Raw genomic sequence first — 24,594 nt, forward strand, 5'->3', positions numbered from 1 at the left:
CTCCAAACATCCAACAACTGAGCGTGAAAGTGAGTTTCGTTTGCTGCTCTACAAGGAAAAATACAAAGAGACAGGCATGGCCCAATTTGGGGCTCATCGCAAATTTGTCCAAATAATAATATGTCCAAGTGTGTGCCACTATGATTATTTGACTGCTCCCTGTCCAGGATGTTGTGTATTTTTTGCATTTTGCACACATGGCATTAAGCACCTTTACCGTCTTCTCGGCCAGAATTTCATCCAGATTCTTTTTCTCGTTTTTTTATTTGGATCGTCCCCCGTTTTTGTTCTTCTTCTGTATTGTGTAATTATATTTAAATATCTCATATTCTGCTTGATTTATAGACAATATTGTTAACAAGAAGCATTCATTTACCTCCGTTTTTAAATCTTCTTTTTTTACAGTAGACAGTGACTATAATGATGAGGATAATGATGAGGATGATGATGAGGACGGTGATGAAGATATACATCCTTGACACCAAACCTGGAGTGTCTTTGAAGTCTGAAAAATCTAATCAGAATGAATAACTCAAATTCGATCGATGGTACACAGAGCAGGCTCTTTTCATTCAGTATTTGAATAATTATTAAAGTAAAACATAAAATAACAAAACACTAAAAACTTTACAAGTCAGACTTGTTGGTTCTATGTTTTCTGAGCCATGAGATGTTCGAACCGTCGTGATGGTTAATTTGAAACACTTGTTTCTTTACCTGAGTCTGCCGATTGTGTTGAGTTTAAAGTTGTCGTTAAAGTTGTTTCTTGTGTCTTCCATCCTTTTAGTTTGTGGGGAAAAAGAAAACATAGATTTTGCAATATTTTAATTAAAGACTAGATTCATATTTTCACGTTGCAGTCAAACACTTCAATCAAAATATATCACAGAACAGTTTGACCACTTTGAAAAACATATTTAAGAATCTAATCAGGCTTTACTGTTTTAATTCAACAACAGTGTGACTAAACCTGTGTGGATGTAATTTGATAGTTTCTTTATGCTGATGCTTATGAAAAATGGAGAGAGGTTAGAATGCAGAAAGGTTTACAGACCGATGCAGAGCTGGCTAAACACTGAAGCTTCAGTGTCCACCACAAGGCAACCTGCCAGGAGGGGGCGGGGGAGACAGCTCCTACAATGTTTTTAGTTTGGACTGCAGTACTCATTTTAAACAAGGTGCCAGAGTTACATACTGCTCCTTTAAGGACGAGTAGTACATCAACTAAAGTAGCTTTGATAAGTCTTCATTTTTCTGATTTCTAAAATGTAATCTTGACTCAAGAAGGTTATGAAATAATTCTTAAATAAAACTTTTTTTAATGACAATATTATAATCAGGGTCAACTTACTCTTATTGTCCTCATCTGTGGATTTGTTCTTGGACTTTTCTTTCTTTGTCGTTGCCATGTTACTGTTTGCCGTTGTTAATGAAACAGTTGTTGCTGCTGCTGTTTGTCTTGTAGGTGGTTTAGTGGTTTTAGCCTTGTGACCTTCAGTGTTAAACAGAAAACAGTTATAATACAAGAAACAGAAAAGAACTCTTGCTCAGAGGATCACAGGCTGAACGTGAGAAATTTAAAAAAGCTGCAGTCTTTTTTTTTTTTTTTGATGTGTCAAATATAAAGTTTTCTCACGACTTGGACCAGTTGAATGAAGAGGCTAGTGTAATAATAATAATACTACAGAAAAATGCACATCAAATCAACTTGATGCCAAGAGCTCAGCTACACATCGGCTGGAGTTTTCTAACAATCTACACTTTAATAGTTTGCTCTTTTGTTTGTTTGTTTGTTTTGTTGAGAGATCAGAAAGAGTTATGCAATTGTTGAATTTTTTTTTTGTTTTTGTTTTATTATCATTTAATTCTTTCATCATTTAATACATAGGTCATAAAGTCATAACCTTTTTCTGCTTTCAACATCTTGAAAGAAGAGAGACTTTTTGGCTATAAAAACCCTGTAGAAAATCTGATCGGGGTTCCTTTTTGCTTTGCAAAACGAATCCACGTCACTCTGACTTTTGAAATCCCATTTTGGGACTTAGTCTCTGAGCCAAGATCTTTTAAAACCTTAAGTGTCTACACTCAGGTTTAGGTTTGGTCTTTGAGTTTTGTTTTCCTTTTCCATTTTTTATACCTTTTACTTTTACTCTTTTGTATTTGCATTTGGAATATCTTTTGAAAATTGTTATAAATTTTCAGAAACTTTTTGAAATCATTTTCTGACTGAAATCATTTACACCACAAAGACTGGAAGTTCCCCTTAAGGACCCCGTGTACCTCGGAAGTTAAGTTTTGAGCAGTCACACCACGGCACACTTGTCTTACTGATTTATATTACACACTTCATACACACCTAACATCCTAGCGGGGGGAGTTCACAGTTATTCCCTCTCTGGGGGGTAATCTAGAGTCCTATACCAGGGGTTATCCTTGAATCTAATTATTCTAGAAATGAATGTTAGGCAGATAATCCTGGGGCTGTGATTATAACTTGTTCATCCGTCCTCCAAAGGGTGTTAGAGGAGTAATTTTACATAGCTCCTTCCACTAGGAAAGAGTAGACTAGCAGGTTAGGAGAGAGTGAGCGGCAGTAGCTCAGTCTGTAGGGACTTGGGTTTGGAATCAGAGGGTCACTGGTCCAAGTCCAGAAATTGGCCTGGTAGCTGGAGAGGTGCCAATCCACTTTCTGAGCACTGCAAATGTGCCCTTGAGCAAGGCACCTAGCCCTCCCACCAGCTCAATAGCACCTACTGCAGGCAGCCCCCTCACTCTGAGACCTCTCCATTAGTGCATGTCCATAGGATCCTGTTTGTGCATGTGTGTGTATTTTGGCCTATGTTTGTGTAGCATGTTAACTAGACAGAGTGTAAAAATGAATTTCCCCTCCCGGGATCAATAAAGTATACATTATTATTATTATTTAGTTCTAGGAAAGAGTAGTCTAGTTAACTAATGGGTGGTGGTTTTTGCATGTCCAGGACATGCAACAGTTTACATTAAGGTCGTGTGATGGGCATTGTTTTGTCAGCAGTGTGGTTACTAGGACCCGACTCAGTTTTTAAAAATATGTACGATAGTTTTAAGTCAATTGCTCTGTAGACGGAAGAGTATGTGCACATGCTCTGTTGTTTCATTACACAGTTACAACTACTACACCAACTACTGGCCTGGCATGAACACTGCAGGGTTTTTAGTTGTTTTGAGGATGCGTGTGCACAGCAGTTATCAAAATGTCGTCTGAACGCAGAACTTTTTTGGAAAACACTAACTTATAACGATTCAGTTTTCAGTGGATTGTTTTTGTGTAAACATCTCTTTAATGACAGTATTAAAATCAGGGGCAACTTACTATTATCCTCATCTTCTGTGGATTTGTTGTTGGACTTTTCTTTCTTTGTCGTTGCCATGTTACTGTTCGCCGTTGTTAATGGAACAGTTGTTGCTGCTGCTGTTTGTCTTGTAGGTGGTTTAGTGGTTTTAGCCTTGTGACCTTCAGTGTTAAACAGAAAACAGTTATAATACAAGAAACAGAAAATAACTCTCGCTCTCGATCACGGGCTGAACGTGAGAAATGAAAAAAAGCTGCGTTTTTTTTTTTTTTAGATGTGTCAAATATAAAGTTTTCTCACGACTTGGACCAGTTGAATGAAGAGGCTAGTGTAATAATAATAATACTACAGAAAAATGCACATCAAATCAACTTGATGCCAAGAGCTCAGCTACACATCGGCTGGAGTTTTCTAACAATCTACACTTTAATAGTTTGCTCGTTGCTACTGTTTGTCTTGTAGGTGGTTTTGTGGGTTCAGCCTCGTTCCCTTCAGTGTTAAACAGAAAATAATGTGTGTCTTTATATATCGGCCGATATTAGCATATTGCTTGACTATGGTGTAGCAGACAGGGTGCAGTCTGCATCCAGCTGCACAGCAGAGGGCTGTGAGGAAGGGGTGTGGCCTAGGAGAGGCAAATTGATGATTGTTTGCACCTGAGAGGGAGAGTGTGTGTGAGAGGAGACAGAGGATTGCTGCACAGTAGAGTGTTGGACAACTGGAGAAGGAGGGTTCAGGCTGCTTGCAATGTTCTTGGATGCCAAACAATTAAAGGAGAGGAGCGTTCATAAAAACCTAGAGTGGGCAGATTGTTTTGCCTTCTTTGCTCTGGAGGTATGGACTGGAGCTTCGTAGATGATCGGGCAGTTATGAAATTATCATTGGAGTGGTAACGCTGCAACCCCTCTCAGGAACAAAAACCTGGACAGGTGATATCGTCTCACTCTCTCTCTGTGTTACCTCACCTCAAGACTTCCCCTGCTTCTGGTCTCCAATCTCTCCTTCCCCCCAGCCCAAACAGCCGCTCACACACCTTCACACACCCTCAACCCCTCTCTTTCTTTAATATTTATATTTTTTATGAGAACATTGGACTGGTTTAAATCTTTGTTTTTGATGAACTTTAAATATGAAATATTTCTGTTGTCCTGAATGTATGTTTAATGTACAAAAAAACTTTGATTTAATTGTATTTCGTAGCGTGGTTTTGTGTTGAATTTAGGTGGGAATATGTGCTATTCACCCTGAGACTTTTTTGACAGACTTAAGGGTCTGTCTGGCGCTCAATTGGACCCCTGCTCGATTTCAGTTACGCTACAATGGGCATCGGCTAATTGTATCTCAGACATGTGTCGATATTACAGATATCTTCAAGAGTCAAAAAGCATTTCATTTGAGTATCTTTGTGTTACACTAGCAGTTCTCTGTCAAAAGCAGAGGGCGCTATATGGATTACAAAAAGCATCATCACTCTTGAGCGGTGATGCACGTACATGAACAGATACTTTCCAGTTTAGTGACCATCTTGTCTTAATTATTAATCTTTTCTACAAGTGTTTGATAACTGCATTTGTGGGGTCAACTCAAAAAATGTGTTATCTATCTCTAAACAAATCAACAAAGATATCTGTCGATAGATCGGTATCAGATTTTTTTTATAAAAGGGTCAGAGGTCTGATCAAGAGGAAGCTTACATGGAGTTTAAAAAAAACAATATCGGTGAGTCTGGGGAAGTCAAACAGGATAAATATGAGAGGTATCAATGTCCTCATATCTCTAAATATCTGTGACAAGAAGGTGAAAAGGTAGATTACTAAGAATCTGTCTGACTTCTTTTAAATAACTTCTCTTAACTTCTTCCCTGATGATGTGTTCCTCTCACCTCTGTCAGACGCATCATCTCTGATCACGTTCAGGTACGCAGCAGGTTTTCCACCACAGGAGTAAAGTCCAGAGTCAGCAGCATTCACTTTTTTTATTGTCAACGTCTTTTTAGCTTTTGAAACAACAAACCGTCTTTGTTGTTGTATGTCTACAACGTCTGTCCACCATCCGTGATCGTCTGAAACATCAGGACATTTCAGAGTGACCCTGGTCCTCTCTGTTGCCTCGAGAACGACTGTTCCTGTGCAGAGGAAACAAAACAGGTTTTATTATGAGCTACGATTAATGCATCACGCAGAGTAAAGTCAGAGGATTCTAAACTGTCATTAAATAAAGACTAACAAAGGTAGAAAATATTTTTTTTAAATGACTGGAAAGAAAACTCAAACCCAATTTTTTTAAATGAAAATGCACAGTTCTTTCAAATTACTGAAGTGTGTCTGTGATACATGTTAAACTAAAATACAAAATCTGGGCAGAGAAATCGAGTCATGTTGAAAAGTTTTTATCAAAGTTCGATGTTACCTGGTGGGATCACCGTCAGATCCACAGCTGCTTCATCGTTACACAAATATCTTCCATCATCTGAGAACGTTACTTTTTGTATCTGTAGAGATTTATCTGCTAATGAACTGTAATGTTTATATGGGTCTGAAATGTGTTTTGTCTCTTTTTCACCCTCAACAGTCATTAAGTCAGTTTTGTTTCCATTCTTCTCTCTGCTCCACTTCACTTTAATCACAGGGTGAGGACAGGGTAAAGCGATTGATTCCTTCTGCTCGACTATTTTATGGATGATTGCTGCAACAGAAACACAACGTTAGATACAAAGACTCGGCTGTCAGGATGTCTGTATTCTTAAAATTGCAAGCAACTAAAATGTGGTTTGAAACCAGTTTCAGAATCACATTTAACTTTCTCTTCATCAAACGTGTCTTTGTGTCATGAACCTCCAACATTAAATCCACCAGACTTCACATGCAGAGGCGGATCATCTTAATGATGCAGCATCAGGTTTAAACATGCACGTTCACGTTTAATGCACGTCCATTGGTGTTTTGACAGACAGTAAGAAAAAACAGCTCAGTCTCTAGGGACTTGGATTGGCGAACCAGAGAGTCGCTGGTTCAAGTCCCGGTGCAGACAGTGGCTGTATCCGAATTGCCAAGTACCTACTCAATCTTTCAGTAGGCAGTAGGCAGTACCTACTATCCGTGCTGTGTACTGTTTAGTACAGGGGTCTCAAACTCAAACTGGCATGGGGCCACTGGGAGTACTGTCGACTGGAAGGAGGGCCACTACAAAGTTCAAGCACCACAAAAAGGACTTTATTTTTGCAAATGTACTTTTTGTTTCCGCAAAATTTTGTCACACATCACTAATACAAACAGCAGTTTATATACATTTTTCAAAACATCTGCTTTCATTTAGTAGTGCAAGTCTTTTGTGTTTGCTTTATAACTTAAATAACTTAATCAAATAATAAATAAAACCTGCACTGAACCAAAAAATGCAGTTACTCAAAATACCAATACATTAATCCTGCATTCTATTTCTTGCCAGACACCTGGCAGCGCTTCTGCTCACACAGATGAGCCACATTTACCTTGATGGAGGTCACAGTTGAAACCCTGAGTACAGCTTCAAGGTGTGCATCACTAAGCCTGGACCTGTACTTGCATTTATTAAAGTTCATTGTCGAGAAAAGTTTCTCACACAGACATGTGCTTCCAAAAAGGCACATTACACGACTGAACAATTTGGATAGCTCTGGGAAGGATGCAGGTAATTCTCTTAGAAACTGTCCAGTCAGGTCTGCCTTCCCCTATACCTCTCTGAATTTATTTTTCAGTTCACTGTTACACTGCAGGTCAACAAGTTCCATTTGCAACACACTTGGGACACTCTCAACATCAGCTGAAAAAGGGTCTGCAAATACCTGCAAGTACAAAACTTTAGTACCTACTGTTCAGTGGGCGCGCACAGTAGGCAGATTTTTTTTTCTGTTTAGCTTTATTCAAGAAGAGTAATGCGCATATACAGTCAGGTAAACAAAAAACAACATCACAAGTCAGACAGACGCATTTAAATAGTGAAATCATTATTTAAATAGAGGGGGAAAGGTTTTATGATAATGCAGATATTTGTTATATTTTCTGTTGTTAATTAAAAGTAGCGATTTCAGTCGGGACTTTAACTCTAGATTAAAAATTTATTCAAGTAATCCACGCTCGTTTGTTTTGATTTGGAGGCGGACGTGACGATTTACGTTTAATTTCACACAGCATTGTGGGTGGTAAAATACAATTCATTTCCTGAAAGGATACATCCGATCCATACTGCATGAAATCCGGAAGTTAGTATCCATGCTGAAATGTTCAGTATACTGAGGTGGACCCAAAAAATGCATAGTGAATGACCACGAAAGTTCAGTATACTGAAACTCCATACTGAATAGTACGTACTGCCGACTGAACTGTGGCTATTCGGAAAGGGCCCTAGTCTGGAAGTTGGTCTGGTAGCTGGAGAGGTGTCAGATCACTTCCTGAGTACTGCCGATGTGACCTTGAGCAAGGCACCAAACCCCCGCCCCACCAGCTCAGGAGCGTTTGCCATCAGTGCATCCACAGGATCGTGTGTGTGTGTGTGTGGAGCATGTTCAACAACACAGCGTCAAATGTAATCTCCCTCTAATAATTAATGGAGGATATCTTCTTCATCTTCATACTAAAGAAATCAATGCACTAATCATGTATAAAACCAACAACCAACAACCCAAACTGATGAGAATAACACATTAAAAAATATTCCACATTTATGTAAATATTACGGTGTAGGTACGTTACCACTGAATCTATCCGGGCTGTTTTTTTACTTCCTGAAGTAACCTTTCTCACGCTTACATCAGCGGCTCAATTCCTCATGAAAGTTTGATTCACATTTCAGATTCATTTCAACTCAGAAAATTCTACACAAAAGTCTTCACAACATGCTTCAAAGTAATGGCGAGAAACAGGGCAGTCTTACCTGCAGTGAGGTTACAGCTCAGGAGGAAAGCAAACAGGCAGCAGCTGATGATCACCTTCATCTTGGCACTGACTTCTGTCACAAAGTGAGCACAGTTTCTCTTAGAAGAGAACAGGAACTCGACCGTCTACGTGCCAGCGGGTGTGTGTTCCTCTACCCTAAACACCCACATTAGTAAGTTATAAGAGTGAGTCTGTGACTGTTTCAATCTGTGGTTAATGAGCGCTGAAGTTTCCTCTTCTCTGAATGTTTCACCCACCACACAGTCAGCGCCTCAGGTATGGACTCATAATGAGTGTTTACCTTTCTGAAAGATGTGAAGTCATGTCTTAAAAGTAAAATCGTTATGTGACCAAAGCTGCATTAAATCTGTTGGATGCTGACAGGTCAGGGAAAATGACAACAAACATGAAAACAATCAACTCAGTCATTGTCAGACACATTAACACCATCATCACTATTGCACTTCCACTGAAGTGGCTTTATTTATAACTGCATTGATATTTGTATACCTGATAAAAAGAACAATAAACAAACTAGAGCGTGTGAAACCTGGCAGCTGTGACCTGAAGCTGCTGCAGCTTCCTCTGCTTCTTATGGCCTCTTCCAACTGCAAGTGGCATCTGAGACCCTTGAGCACCACCTACTGGTTAAAATGTGTCAATTCACTCAGACTTTTTCAGTGACCCTGTCTGGAGAACTTGTGCTGAAACCTCCAGAAGTCAACGCAGAAGTGCAAAAACACTGCAGTTCCTCCAGTGTCCACTTTAGACTGGCTCCAAAAACGGCGGATTCCCCATTAGGTCCTATGTTAAAATGTTTACAGCAGAAATAAACATGTCCACAGCCTGATACAGAAACAGGTTTGATCTCTAGAGCTCATCTCTTAATTAGGGGTGTGGCTGTGTTGACCGACAGGAGAACACGTTGTTGTTTCCCAGGAGGTTTAAGCCCCACCTCTGCTCCGCCTTTTTGCCCGTTTTCCAAATTCATCTAAAGATAAGTAGAGTCAACTTTTCCAATATGGCGACCACCATTTTCTGGCTTCAGTGGGGGTGGGTGACATCACTTAGACTACGTTCATGTTTTGTACAGTCTATGGTAAAACTTGACTGAATTTGGTCAACGTGAAATATCCCTTAAAATAATGTTTCACAAACAGCCAATGTGTTTTCACTGTTAATTACATTAGACAGTAAACAAAGGCAATGCACAGAAAAGGACGTCATGGCAGGAAGTCATTTATTGCTTACTGCTAGCTACCAGGAGCTTAATACCAAGGGGCAACCTCCGGTCTCGAAAAATGAAGCCAATGCGGAAGTACAAAAAACTGCAGTTCCTCGAGATTCAGCTTGAGGCTGGCTGCAGAAGCGCCGGAAGTGCCATAAGCCCACAGCCAAAAAAGCCCGTTTTTACCACAGGAATCAACATGTTTACAGCCTGGTTCAAAAAACGAGATATATCTGATGAGTTGACAGCCCCTTCTCCTCACACTGTGGTTCAGTTTTTTTGGGTAAGTGATATAGTAGTGTTATATTTACGGACCTAACTTGTTTAGCGTTAGCTTGTAAACCAGTCGGCTAACTCTACTCAGTGTAGCCCATTATTCACGGTCAATGGTTTAGAAATGTTTGTTGTTAAGATGTTGAAAATAATAAGTTTGTGACGTTAGAAGCTAAAGGTTCACCTCAGTGGTTAATGGCAGACTGTAAATATGGTTATCTGATGTTATGATGAATGTAATACTCCACGTAAATGTCGACATTAAAAAACAAACTTTGTGTAGTAATTATCCGTCAGTAACATAAACTGAACTCAACTGAACCTAATGTGCTGTGTAGGTTATAGAGGATGACATCAACGTTACATGGTTGATGTAGTGTCTTAAGATTTGTGCAAACTGTTACCAAATTTAAAAAAAAATTAACTTTGTATGAGTTCAGTGAAATTTAATATGGTTATTAATATAGTTCTTAATCGTTACAGATGCTCTTCCAAAGAATATAGCAGTAGAAATATAAAAGATATAAATAACATATGGAATGAAAATAAGATATAAAGTATATATATTTGGGCTGGGCAACGATTAAAAGTTTTAATCGCGTTAATCGCATGAGTTCCTGTGATTAATCACGATTAATCGCATTGTTATACGCAAAATCCAATAATGAATTCAAAAGTAGTGTATAACGCACTTTTATTGTAAATGTACTTCTCAACTTAAACAATGTAATCAAAGCAAATAAATACAAAACTAAAGCTTATTGCCACTGCAAGGGCATAATGTCATTCTCTTTGTTATATTAAAAAAAAAAACTGCCCAGAAAGGTTTTAGGCTAAGCGGTATAATGAAAATGTCAGGACGCCATTTTTAAAGTGGGGGAGAGTGTGACAGGTCAATTGAGAACATTGATGTTTATTGTTTGGTTATCGTGGACCCCACAAACACATTTTTGTTGTACTTGTCATTTCGAAATTCTTTCGTTTAAAATCTTTTTTGAATTCATCTTCAAAGTTGCTAATGTTAATGTATTTTTCTGAACTGCAACATTATTCAAGCAGTCCATGTTGACATGTTATTAATTAAATGCGCTGCATAATCTACACCACTAGGTGGAGTCTGTGAGTGAGAAACAGTGACATGCAGGAGTTCAGAGAAGAAGAGTGTTGTTGTTGTGATGCTCCGGAGTTAGCAAGAAAGCTGTCGTTATTATTCAGCAGCTGAAGAGACTCTTAGGCAGAGTGAATGAAGGTACTGGGTCTTTGTTAAACGCTTAAATAAAGTGAAGACAAGTGAAACGACCTTTCAGCGTCCGCCTGAGTTTCTGGCTGCAACATATTTTGGAGTACTTATCAAGTACTCCGGTGATAAGAAAATTCAACTTCGCAGTGGTTACAAATAACTTCGGCTCTGTGGACTGCGCCGTCTGGAAGAACTTTAAAATGAAAATGGCCATGTAAAAGTTCCGTACCCTTCTCCATGCTTGATTATCCGCCAAAAGCAACATACTAGGCTCACGATGGAATTTTACAAAATAAAAACCAGTGAGCAAAATACTTTTACAATAAGAAAATAACTAATAAAAACTGCGTTAATGCGAGATAAAATAATTGTTGGCGATAATTGATTAATTAGTTAACGCGAAAATAACGCGTTAACGTGCCCAGCCTTAATATATATATATATATATATATATATATATATATATAAAGTACAAGAAATAGTTTAAGGATACAGCCATGTATCGAGCTCATATTAATAATAAATTTATTTATTTAAGTTACTGTATGTTCTGTACTAAAGCACAGAGAGTTGGGACCTGTTAATGATTTAAATAATTCAGGTAATATTTGTTTCATGTAAAGATGAAGTACTATCCACAATAAACTGCTTAATTTTTCCTCACACAAAATCTGAGGCAATTTGATGTGGAACATCATTGTGTGAGTGAGAGAGCTGAAAACAGCATGATTACAATAAGGTTTATCTTATTAACTTTGAATAGATGTTGATTACCTGAATACTGTACCTTTGTTGTCTGGGTAGTACACTGTTGAATTTATAAATGTGCTCTTACACACAGATGAATACAGAAAAATAGATGAGAACAAACAAATGATTTCATGAATAACTGATATTTTCTCTCTTTCTTTGCCATCCTGAAGACCCCTCACTAAAAGTCCATGTTCTCCAGGATCCATGTCACATGCTCGAGCTTCTTCCGAATGACATTTCAACAGTCGAAGTTCTGGTGAGAGAAGATGGCCAGCAGATAAGACAGCAGTACATGAAGGAGCTCCACAGGCTTCAGAAGAAGGAGGAGGGTTTGCACCTTGGAAGACTGTATTCATGCTGTTCAAATAAAAATAGATCTCTTCCAAACAACTTGCAATCAAACCCTTTTCTTCCCATTTTGAAACCCTTTGTCCAGTTTAGATGGGAGAAGTTGATATTATGTGATATTATCTGTTATTGATCTTATTTACTCTTGATGTATCTTGATTTAAGAATGGGGCTGTGTTTAAGGGCAAATTTAGCAATGACTCTGTTCCATCCCATTTTAAGAAATGAACTACATTAGTATTTGGTAAAAATGTCAAAAGAATAAAAAGTTGTGTAAAAGTAGACTTCCTTCCCTTAGCTATTGAGTTGAGCATTAATGCACATTTTAGTCTTGTCATTTCAAATCTGAAATGTATACTCATAAGTAGACATAAAGGAGTGCATTTATATAGAAATATTTATTTAATCTGAAAAACCACATTCAAAAAGTCTGTTTTTACAGCAGAGATTAACATGTTTACAGCTTGGTACAAAAAAACAAATAGGTCTGATTAGCTCATGTCTCGATCGACACACACTGTACGGGGGGTGAATGTTTTGATGACCTATAGGTTTTGATTTGATGAAGGATAAGAGTTATTCACATTAAGGCGTGTAGCTGACCTGATTGACAGGCGGGCGCGGTGTAACGGTTTGTCAGGAGGCTTAAAACCCGCCTCAGCTCCAGCTCTCAGCCTGTCGTGAGATTGACTGAAAGTTAGACTGAGACAGCATTTCCAGCATGGAGACCGCCATCGATGGGACTTCAGTGCCCCCTGCAGGAACAGACGGGTGAAGTCACTCAGGCTTCAAACTTTATTATTTACAGTCTCAAGTGGAAACAAGGCTTCTTCTTGAAGAAGCAGGTTTTATCGACAACTGAAGAATTTTCCGCTCAAACTGCAGACGTCACGTCGTTGTTGTTCTCGGGTGTTTCAGGTTTCTCCAGTGAAAAATATGGGCTTTCACTCGACTGCGTCAAATCTGCAAATGGAAAAGAATAAGTCTTGTCTGTTTGGCAGGTTCATTTGGTGGGATTTAGATTTAGAATCTTGAAACCTAAATATGTTTCCCGCATTTAAGGAGCTAACTGTTACCTGTGTAATCGCCATCTACTGTGTCTCTGATGCAGGAGAAAGACAAACTTGCTGTTTCTGGGATGACCAAGAATGTTGCAGCAGTGATGAAAAAAACAAAACAAAGCTCAGTCAGCTGTCTAAAGCAAGCTTTGGTTTTAAAAAACCTTGGTGTAAAAAGAAGCCGTATAAGTTAATGTTAGCTGGTTCTGTATAATAATGCTTGTTGGTTACATTTTTTAGACAGATTAAACCAAAATGATCCCACGTATTCCACCATCTCTGAGCTTCCTCTGATGGAGAAGCCAACTGGTAATACTTTTACGTTTATACTGAAAATGTTTGTTAAACCAAATATTCCTGGTAAAATATAGAATATTTTGTCATGTTTTCTTGCAGACACAATTCTACCTAATGAGTCCTCTTACTCTATAAAATAAAAATAACTTTTCTCACCATTTTTTGGCTGAAACAATACATCCGGTATTTCTTCATAAAGAGCTTCTTCTTTTTTACCTGCAAAGAAAAAGGCGGACACGACAGGTAATCTGGACTTTACCAAGTCGGACTTTTAAGATGAAGAAGAATGCAACGGTTTTTCTTTTTCTTTTGAGTTCAAAACCAGCTGAGGTAAGATGAACTCTTGCTTTATGAGCATGTTGTAGACTTACTGTAAACTTACTGCTTTAATAAAATAATTGATGTTATGGGGCGCCAATTGTAAAGTTGCGCACACTACAAATAACAACAACATTTCTCCACATTCAGCCCTAAAACATTACTTTTTATTCACATTTAGAGAAATATTTGTGAACTTTGTCATATTTTGTGAATAAAAATGTAAGATAATTTCATTGGCAAATATAAATGTTAAATATTATATCTAAATGTTGAATGTTTTATCTCAATGTTAAAAATGCATGTCCTGATTCTAAATATTTAGCTATGTTTCTAAACATTTAGCAACGACTTCTAAATATTTAGCTTTGATCCTATATATTTAGCTAAGATTGTAAATATTTATAAACAAGGCTAAATATATAGAATATAAACAAAATATTTAGCAACGACTTCTAAATATTTAGCTAAGACTCTAAATATTGAGCTTTGATTTCTAAATATTTAGCTAATATGCAAATTCACTCTACCGCCCAGTGCTTTGAAAACCCTGAATTGCGGCCAAAACGGCCCTTCTAATTTGTTCAACATTATCAAAATCCCGCCAGTCTCCTGTAGGAGACAATGGTTGGATCGCTTCCTCAAACTTTTATTTTGGTGCTTCCGGTGGGCGGTAGAGTGAATTTGCATATTAGCTAAATATTTAGAAATCAAAGCCAAATATTTAGAAATCAAAGCTAAATATTTAGAAATCATTGCTAAATATTTAGAGTCTTAGCTAAATATTTAGAAGTCGTTGCTAAATATTTAGTTTATATTCTATATATTTAGCTTTGATTATAAATATTTACAATCTTAGCTAAATATATAAGATAAATAAGATAAGATAAGATATACTTTATTCATCCCAGCAGGGAAATTTAGGTGTTCCAGCAGCCAACATACATACAAACACACAACACAACACAAATATATACATACATATCCCACCCATACAAAAAAACATGAGCCCACAATACAGTTTGATATATGATATGTGCAACTCAGGCTAAAGTTTAAATGTCTTCTGTCCTTACTTAAAGGGGAGTTGTTATAAAGTGCAATTGCAGTACGTAAAAAAGTATTTTTAAATCTGTCGTTTTTGCAGCTTAGCTGCCGTAGCCTCCCACTAAAAACACTCTTTTGTTCACTCACGAGATTGTGTAAGGGATGCATGTTATTGTCCATAATGTTCAACAGTTTCTGTATCATCCTTCTCCCCATCATCACCTCCAGTGGCTCCACAGCAGTCCCCAGCACAGAGCCAGCCCTCCTAATCAGCTTGTTAAGCTTTTTAGAGTCACAAGCCCTGATGCTGCTGCCCCAACAGACGGCTGCAAAGAAAATGACACTTGCCACAACAGTCTGATAAAACATGGATAACATTTTGCTACACACATTAAAAGACCTAAACTTCCTCAAGAAGTAGAGTCTGCTCTGACCCGTCTTGTAGACAGCCTCTGTGTGGTGCTTCCAGTCCAGTTTATTGTTCATGTGCACCCCCAAGTATTTATAGCACTCCACCACCTGCACCTCATCCCCAAGGATAGAGATGGTGCTTAGCTCAGGCCTGTCCCTCCTAAAGTCCACCACCATTTCCTTGGTCTTTGTTACATTTAACACCAGGTGGTTCTTCCCTCTCCATGCAACAAAGTTATCTACCAGCATCCAGTATTCTGTCTCCTCTCCACCACTGATACACCTTACTACCGCAGTATCGCCTGAGAACTTCTGTAACTGACAAGCCTCAGAGTTATACTGGAAGTCTGAGGTGTATAGTGTGAAGAGGAAAGGGGACAGCACAGTCCCCTGCGGCGCTCCTATGCCACTGACCGCCCGCTCAGACACAGACCTCCCCAGCTTCACAAACTATGGTCTGTCAGTCAGGTAATCCATGATGTTGTGGTGTCTACCTGCATCAGCTCCAGCTTCTCACGTAGCAGTACTGGCTGAATGGTGTTAAAAGCACTTGAAAAATCAAAAAACATAATCCTCACAGTGCTATCAGACTTGTCTAGGTGAGAGTGGGCTCTGTGGAGTAGGTAGATGATGGCGTCCTCAACCCCCACCCTTGGGCAGTATGCAAACTGCAATGGGTCCAGGTAGCTGGTCACCTGTGGTCTCAGGTGGGCCAAGACCAGCCTCTCAAGTACCTTCATGATATGCGATGTTAGGGCAACTGGTCTGTAGTCTTTGAGGGCAGAGGGAGAGGGTTTCTTGGGGACCGGAACAAGGCAGGATGTTTTCCACAGCACTGGCACCCTCCCCTGGCTGAGGCTGAGGTTGAAAAGATGCTGTAGAATGCCACATGTGTGGAAGTGTGGGGTAGGGGTGGGGCACGGTGGGGGTCAGAGCATGTTGGGGGGGGGCAGTGGGTGCCATCCAGGTAACTTGCGGGGAGGGGGGGGGGCCTTTGTGAGGGGGGAGAATGTAGGGTCTGGGGAGGTAGCCAAAGGCCTCGTGCTGAACCTATTGAAGAACACGTTCATCTCATTGGAATCTCGAATTAGAATCTAGAAATAGATTAGAATCTCGTTTTTTCTGGCAGGATAGTCATAGAAGATATATGAAGGCTCTACGTCACGCCCGAGCTGCCTACTACTCCTCTCTAATTGAGGAAAACAAAGGCAATCCTAGATACCTTTTCAGCACTGTAGCCAGGCTGACAGAGAGTCATGGCTCCATTGAGCCTTGTATTCCTCTAGCCCTCAGCAGTAATGACTTCCTGAGTTTTTTCAACAACAAAGTTCTAGACATCAGAGACAAAATTGGTAACCTCCTGCCCTTACCTGGTGCGGATACGTCTGATACGGCAGAGACAGTTCCAGGACCAGATATTAGTCTCGACTGTTTTTCTCCAATCAACCTTTCAGAGCTATATTCCATTTTTTCTGCGTCGAAACCGTCAACCTGTATTTTGGACCCAATCCCAACCAAGCTGTTTAAGGAAGTTTTTCCCTTAGTTAGCAACTCTATATTAGATATGATCAATTCGTCTTTACTGGCAGGCTATGTACCCCAGGCATTTAAAGTAGCGGTAATCAAACCTCTACTTAAAAAGCCTACTCTGGACTCAGGAACTCTGGCTAACTACAGGCCTATATCCAACCTTCCTTTTTTCTCGAAGATCCTGGAGAAGGTGGTAGCTAAACAGCTGTGTGACTTTCTCCATGATAAGTTTATTTGAGGAGTTTCAGTCAGGATTTAGAGTCCACCATAGCACTGAGACTGCACTAGTTAGAGTTACAAACGATCTACTTCTAGCCTCAGACAGGGGACTCCTGTCTGTGGTCATCTTGTTAGATCTTAGTGCTGCTTTTGACACCATTGACCATCAGATCCTGTTGTACAGACTGGAGCATTTGCTTGGAATTACAGGGACTGCTTTAAGTTGGTTTGAATCCTACTTATCAGATCGATCTCAGTTTGTTCATGTTAATGATGAGTCCTCTATGCACACTAAAGTTTGCCATGGAGTCCCACAAGGTTCAGTGCTTGGACCAATTCTCTTTACATTATATATGCTTCCTCTGGGAAATATTATGAGGAAACACTCCATACAGTTTCATTGTTATGCAGATGATACTCAGCTTTATGTATCAATGAAGCCCGATGGCACCAGTCAGTTATGTCAGCTAGAAACGTGCCTTAAGGACGTTAGGACCTGGATGACCAGAAATGTTTTGCTACTTAACTCAGACAAGACTGAAGTTATTGTGCTAGGCCCTAAGAACCTCAGAGAGACTTTTTCTAGTGACATTAGCCTGGCATCTAGCACCACTGTTAGGAATCTAGGAGTTCTTTTTGTCAAGATATGTCTTTTAGCTCTCACATCAGTCAAGTTTCAAGAACAGCCTATTTTCACCTTCGTAATATATCCAAGATTAGGAATATCCTGTCGCAAAATGATGCAGAAAAACTAGTTCATGCATTTGTTACCTCCAGACTGGATTATTGTAACTCTCTTTTGTCAGGGTGCTCTGGCAAATCTCTAAAGACTCTTCAACTGGTCCAGAACACTGCAGCTCGTGTACTGACCAGAACCAGGAAATGGGACCACATCACTCCTGTCCTGGCTTCTCTGCACTGGCTCCCTATACAGTCTAGAATAGAATTCAAGATCCTTCTTCTCACCTACAAAGCGCTAAATGGCCAGGCACCATCTTACCTGAAGGAGCTACTAGTGCCATACTGTCCCTCAAGAGCGTTGCGGTCCTGGAGTGCAGGCCTGCTGGTGGTACCTACAATCTCCAAGTGTACTATGGGGGGTAAAGCCTTCAGTTATCGGGCTCCTCTCCTCTGGAACCGCCTTCCAGCCAGGGTCCGGGAGGCAGACACAGTCTGTATTTTTAAGAATAGACTAAAAACTTTCCTTTTTGATAAATCTTATAGTTAGTGCTGGTGTACACCAGCTCTTAGTTATGCTGCTATAGGCTTAGACTACCGGGGAAACTGGCACCTTCAGCTCCTCTCTCTCTCTCTCTCTCTCTCTCTCTCTCTCTCTGTGCATATACAGTACATCATATTACTGCATGTATCTATCTGTAAATCTCAGTCACTAACCACCTACTTTCCTGAGAGCTCTTGAGCTCTCTTAGGCTCCTCAAGATCGTTGGTTGACGGCCTGCCAGAACAAATCCCTTTCCAACCCCAGCGCAGTCTAGGCCTGTGAAGGCTGTTTCGTCATGAGCCGGGGATCCGGCCGAAGATTTCTGCCTTTTAATAAGGCAGTTTTTTTCTTACCACTGTAACTTTTACATCTTTGCTAAAGTGCTCATGATGGAAAGGCCGGGTCTTTGTAATATAGCAATAAGTAAGGTCTTTTACCTGCTTTTTGTAACATAACAATGAGTAAGGTCTTTTTACCTGCTCTTTTGTAATGTTAACAGACAAAGAGTAAGGTATTTTACCTGCTTTTTGTAAAGTGTCTTGAGATAACACTTGTTATGAGTTGACGCTATACAAAATAAATTGAATTGAATTGAATTGAAATTGGCCCTTTCCTGACTACCTTCTGCCTGATTTCCTTTCACCTTGAAGCCGGTTATGGTTTTCATACCGTGCCACACATCCCTTATGTTGTTCTGCTGGAGCTTGCTCTCCAGCTTCCTCCTGTATGCCTCCTTGTTTTCTCTCAGCCTCACCCTCAACTCCCTCTGTACACTCTTCAGCAACTCACTGTCACCGTCCCTGAATGCCTTCTTCTTTTAGGATCAAAGCTAAATATTTAGAATGTGATCTAAATGTTTAGAAACGTAGCTAAATATTTAGAATCAGGACATGTATTTTTAACATTTATATATAACATTTAACATTTAGATAAAACATTCAACATTTAGATATAATATTTAACATTTTGATTTGCCAATAAAATTATGTTACATTTTTATTCACAAAAGTAAATATGACAGTTCACAAATATTTCTCTAAATGAGAATAAAAAGTGAATTTTTTAATTTTTTGGGGCTTTTTGTGCGTTTAATGGAGAGATAGGACAGTGGATAGAGTTGGAAATTAGGGAGAGAGTAGGGAATGACATGCGTGAGGGGAGCCACAGGCTGGATGTGAACCTGGGCCGCCCGCTTGGAAGGCTAATAGCCGCCATACATGGGGCGCGCGCACTAACCTCTGCGCCACCGGCACCCCTGATGTCGCTCATAATTAAGGGATTCATTTAAGCAGTCTCCTTGTTCAAACTGGTAGGAAGTTTTTAAATCTTTTGTGTGTGCCACATGGCCTCTTTTGTCTGACGGCTGAGAAGCACAATTTGAAGTGAGTTTTTATTTCATTTTATTTGCATTCATGTCTTTTTGTGTATTTTATGAAGGCGTAATAAAACTTAAATCTGAACCGAGCTCCCAGACGATCGGGATTCATTTGGATCTCCAAACATCCAACAACTGATCGTGAAAGTGAGTTTCGTTTGCTGCTCTGCAAGGAAAAATACAAAAAGACAGGCGTGGCCCAATTCGGGGCTCATCGCAAATTTGTCCAAATAATCCTGAAGTGTGTGCCACCACGATTATTTGACTGCTCCCTGTCCAGGATGTTGTGTATTTTTTGCATCTCGCACACATGGCATTAAGCACCTTTACCGTCTTCTCGGCCAGAATTTCATCCAGATTCTTTTTCTGTTTTTTTTATTTGGATCGTCCCCCGTTTTTGTTCTTCTTCTGTATTGTGTAATTATATTTAAATATCTCATATTCTGCTTGATTTATAGACAATATTGTTAACAAGAAGCATTAATTTACCTCCTTTTTTAAATCTTCTTTTTTTACAGTAGACAGTGACTATAATGATGAGGATGATGATGAGGACGATGATGAAGATATACATCCATGACACCAAACCTGCAGTGTCTTTGGGGTCTGAAAAATCTAATCAGAATGAATAACTCAAACTTGATTGATGGTACACAGAGCAGGCTCTTTTCATTCAGTATTTGAATAATTATTAAAGTAAAACATAAAATAACAAAACACTAAAAACTTTACAAGTCAGACTTGTTGGTTCTATGTTTTCTGAGCCATGAGATGTACGAACCGTCGTGATGGTTAATTTGAAACACTTGTTTCTTTACCTGAGTCTGTCGATTGTGTTGAGTTTAAAGTTGTCATTAAAGTTGTTTCTTGTGTCTTCCGTCCTTTTAGTTTGTGGGGAAAAAGAAAACATAGATTTTGCAATATTTTAATTAAAGACTAGATTCACATTTTCACGTTGCAGTCAAACACTTCAATCAAAATATATCACAGAACAGTTTGACCACTTTGAAAAGCGTATTTAAGAATCTAATCAGGCTTTACTGTTTTAATTCAACAACAGTGTGACTAAACCTGTGTGGATGTAATTTGATAGTTTCTTTATGCTGATGCTTTTGAAAAATGGAGAGAGGTTAGAACGCAGAAAGGTTTACAGACCGATGCAGAGCTGGCTAAACACTGAAGCTTCAGTGTCCACCACAAGGCAACCTGCCAGGAGGGGGCGGGGGGAGACAGCTCTCTACAATGTTTTTAGTTTGGACTGCAGTACTCATTTTAAACAAGGTGCCAGAGTTACATACTGCTCCTTTAAGGACGAGTAGTACATCAACTAAAGTAGCTTTGATAAGTATTCATTTTCTGATTTCTAAAATGTAATCTTGACTCAAGAAGGTTATGAAAGAATTCTTAAATAAAACTTTTTTTAATGACAATATTACTATCAGGGTCAACTTACTCTTATTGTCCTCATCTGTGGATTTGTTCTTGGACTTTTGTTGCTTTGTCGTTGCCATGTTACTGTTTGCCGTTGTTGTTAATGGAACAGTTGTTGCTGCTGCTGTTTGTCTTGTAGGTGGTTTTGTGGGTTCAGCCTCGTTCCCTTCAGTGATAAACAGAAAATAATGTGTGTCTTTATATATCGGCCGATATTAGCATATCGCTTGACTATGGTGTAGCAGACAGGGTGCAGTCTGCATCCAGCTGCACAGCAGAGGGCTGTGAGGAAGGGGTGTGGCCTAGGAGAGGCAAATTGATGATTGTTTGCACCTGAGAGGGAGAGTGCGTGTGAGAGGAGACAGAGGATTGCTGCACAGTAGAGTGTTGGACAACTGGAGAAGGAGGGTTCAGGCTGCTTGCAATGTTCTTGGATGCCAAACAATTAAAGGAGAGGAGCGTTCATAAAAACCTAGAGTGGGCAGATTGTTTTGCCTTCTTTGCTCTGGAGGTATGGACTGGAGCTTCGTAAATGATCGGGCAGTTATGAAATTATCATTGGAGTGGTAACGCTGCAATCCCTCTCAGGACCCAAAACCTGGACAGGTGATATCGTCTCACTCTCTCTCTGTGTTACCTCACCTCAAGACTTCCCCTGCTTCTGGTCTCCAATCTCTCCTTCCCCCCAGCCCAAACAGCCGCTCACACACCTTCACACACCCTCAACCCCTCTCTTTCTTTAATATTCATATTTTTTATGAGAACATTGGACTGGTTTAAATCTTTGTTTTTGATGAACTTTAAATATGAAATATTTCTGTTGTCCTGAATGTATGTTTAATGTATAAATGAACTTTGATTTAATTGTATTTCGTAGCGTGGTTTTGTGTTGAATTTAGGTGGGAATACGTGCTATTCACCCTGAGACTTTTTTGACAGACTTAAGGGTCTGTCTGGCGCCCAATTGGACCCCTGCTCGATTTCAGTTACGCTACAATGGGCATCGGCTAATTCTATCTCAGACATGCGCCGATATTCCAGATATCTTCAAGAGTCAAAAAGCATTTCATTTGAGTATCTTTGTGTTACACTAGCAGTTCTCTGTCACCAGCAGAGGGCGCTATATGGATTACAAAAAGCGTCATCACTCTTGAGCGGTGATGCACGTACATGAACAGATACTTTCCAGTTTAGTGACCATCTTGTCTTAATTATTAATCTTTTCTACAAGTGTTTGATAACTGCATTTGTGGGGTCAACTCAAAAAATGTGTTATCTATCTCTAAACAAATCAACAAAGATATCTGTCGATAGATCGGTATCAGATTTTTTTTTTTTTTAAAGGGTCTGATCAAGAGGAAGCTTACATGGAGTTAAAAAAAACAATATCGGTGAGTCTGGGGAAGTCAAACAAGATAAATATGAGAGGTATCAATGTCCTCATATCTCTAAATATCTGTGACAGGTGGAAAGGTAGATTACTAAGAATCTGTCTGACTTCTTTTAAATAACTTCTCTTAACTTCTTCCCTGATGATGTGTTCCTCTCACCTCTGTCAGACGCATCATCTCTGATCACGTTCAGGTACGCAGCAGGTTTTTCACCGCAGTAGTAAAGTCCAGAGTCAGCAGCATTCACTTTTTTTATTGTCAACGTCTTTTCAGCTTTTGAAACAACAAACCGTCTTTGTTGTTGTATGTCTACAACGTCTGTCCACCATCCGTGATCGTCTGAAACACCAGGACATTTCAGAGTGACGCTGGTCCTCTCTGTTGCCTCGTGAACGACTGTTCCTGTGCAGAGGAAACAAAACAGGTTTTATTATGAGCTACGATTAATGCATCACGCAGAGTAAAGTCAGAGGATTCTAAATTGTCATTAAATAAAGACTAACAAAGGTAAAAAATATATTTTTTAAATAACTGGAAAGAAAAATCAAACCCAATTTTTTTAAAATGAAAATGCACAGTTCTTTCAAATTACTGAAGTGTGTCTGTGATACATGTTAAACTAAAACACAAAATCTGGGCAGAGAAATCGAGTCATGTTGAAAAGTTTTTATTAAAGTTTGATGTTACCTGGTGGGATCACCGTCAGATCCACAGCTGCTTCATCGTTACACAAATATCTTCCATCGTCTGAGAACGTTACTTTTTGTATCTGTAGAGATTTATCTGCTAATGAACTGTAATGTTTATATGGGTCTGAAATGTATTTTGTCTCCTTATCACCCTCAACAGTCATTAAGTCAGTTTTGTTTCCATTCTTCTCTCTGCTCCACTTCACTTTATCCACAGGGTGAGGACAGGGTAAATTGAATGATTTCTTCTGCTCGACTATTTTATGGATGATTGCTGCAACAGAAATACAACGTTAGATACAAAGACTCGGCTGTCAGGATGTCTGTATTCTTAAAATTGCAAGCAACTAAAATGTGGTTTGAAACCAGTTTCAGAATCACATTTAACTTTCTCTTCATCAAACGCGTCTTTGTGTCATGAACCTCCAACATTAAATCCACCAGACTTCACATGCAGAGGTGGATCATCTTAATGATGCAGCATCAGGTTTAAACATGCACGTTCACGTTTAATGCACGTCCATTGGTGTTTTGACAGACAGTAAGAAAAAACAGCTCAGTCTCTAGGGACTTGGATTGGCGAACCAGAGAGTCGCTGGTTCAAGTCCCGGTGCAGACAGTGGCTGTATCCGAATTGCCAAGTACCTACTCAATCTTTCAGTAGGCAGTAGGCAGTACCTACTATCCGTGCTGTGTACTGTTTAGTACAGGGGTCTCAAACTCAAACTGGCATGGGGCCACTGGGAGTACTGTCGACTTAAAGGAGGGCCACTACAAAGTTCAAGCACCACAAAAAGGACTTTATTTTTGCAAATGTACTTTTTGTTTCCGCAAAATGTTGTCACACATCACTAATACAAACCGCAGTTTATATAAATTTTTCAAAACATCTGCTTTCATTTAGTCGTGCAAGTCTTTTGTGTTTGCTTTATAACTTAAATAACTTAATCAAATAATAAATAAAACCTGCACTGAACCAAAAAATGCAGTTACTCAAAATACCAATACATTAATCCTGCATTCTATTTCTTGCCAGACACCTGGCAGCGCTTCTGCTCACACAGATGAGCCACATTTACCTTGACGGAGGTCACAGTTAAAACCCTACAGCTTCAAGGTGTGCATTACTAAGCCTGGACCTGTACTTGCATTTATTAAAGTTCATTGTCGAGAAAAGTTTCTCACACAGATATGTGCTTTCAAAAAGGCACATTACACGACTGAACAATTTGGATAGCTCTGGGAAGGATGCAGGTAATTCTCTTAGAAACTGTCCAGTCAGGTCTGCCTTCCCCTATACCTCTCTGAATTTATTTTTCAGTTCACTGTTACACTGCAGGTCAACAAGTTCCATTTGCAACACACTTGGGACACTCTCAACATCAGCTGAAAAAGGGTCTGCAAATACCTGCAAGTGCTAAACTTTAGTACCTACTATTCAGTGGGCGTGCACAGTAGGCAGATATTTGTTCCTACTTCATCTGATTCATTCAGTATGGAAGTGACGTCATTTATGTTA

The 24,594-nt window shown here is 39.4% G+C and overlaps 1 protein-coding gene across 4 annotated transcripts in view; it reads right to left on the reverse strand.

The window, feature by feature from the left end:
* Window positions 1-24,594, reverse strand: part of LOC110005421 (mucin-22-like) — a 76,689-nt gene that overhangs the window by 1,629 nt on the left and 50,466 nt on the right. For 3 of the 4 annotated variants that reach the window (XM_065948160.1, XM_065948159.1, XM_065948161.1), the window contains 12 exons: window positions 23,074-23,349; window positions 22,546-22,788; window positions 21,018-21,161; window positions 20,383-20,445; window positions 13,599-13,658; window positions 8,244-8,318; window positions 5,742-6,017; window positions 5,215-5,457; window positions 3,353-3,493; window positions 1,352-1,492; window positions 718-780; window positions 377-505 (listed from right to left, as the gene is read on the reverse strand). In XM_065948160.1, coding sequence (XP_065804232.1) covers window positions 377-505; window positions 718-780; window positions 1,352-1,492; window positions 3,353-3,493; window positions 5,215-5,457; window positions 5,742-6,017; window positions 8,244-8,318; window positions 13,599-13,658; window positions 20,383-20,445; window positions 21,018-21,161; window positions 22,546-22,788; window positions 23,074-23,349 — 1,854 coding nt within the window. The remainder of the gene's footprint in view (window positions 1-376; window positions 506-717; window positions 781-1,351; window positions 1,493-3,352; window positions 3,494-5,214; window positions 5,458-5,741; window positions 6,018-8,243; window positions 8,319-13,598; window positions 13,659-20,382; window positions 20,446-21,017; window positions 21,162-22,545; window positions 22,789-23,073; window positions 23,350-24,594) is intronic. The other variant, XM_065948162.1, reaches the window with a different exon arrangement.

This window comes from Labrus bergylta, chromosome 19, assembly GCF_963930695.1.
Source record: "Labrus bergylta chromosome 19, fLabBer1.1, whole genome shotgun sequence".
In the NCBI taxonomy this organism is placed as follows: domain Eukaryota; kingdom Metazoa; phylum Chordata; class Actinopteri; order Labriformes; family Labridae; genus Labrus; species Labrus bergylta.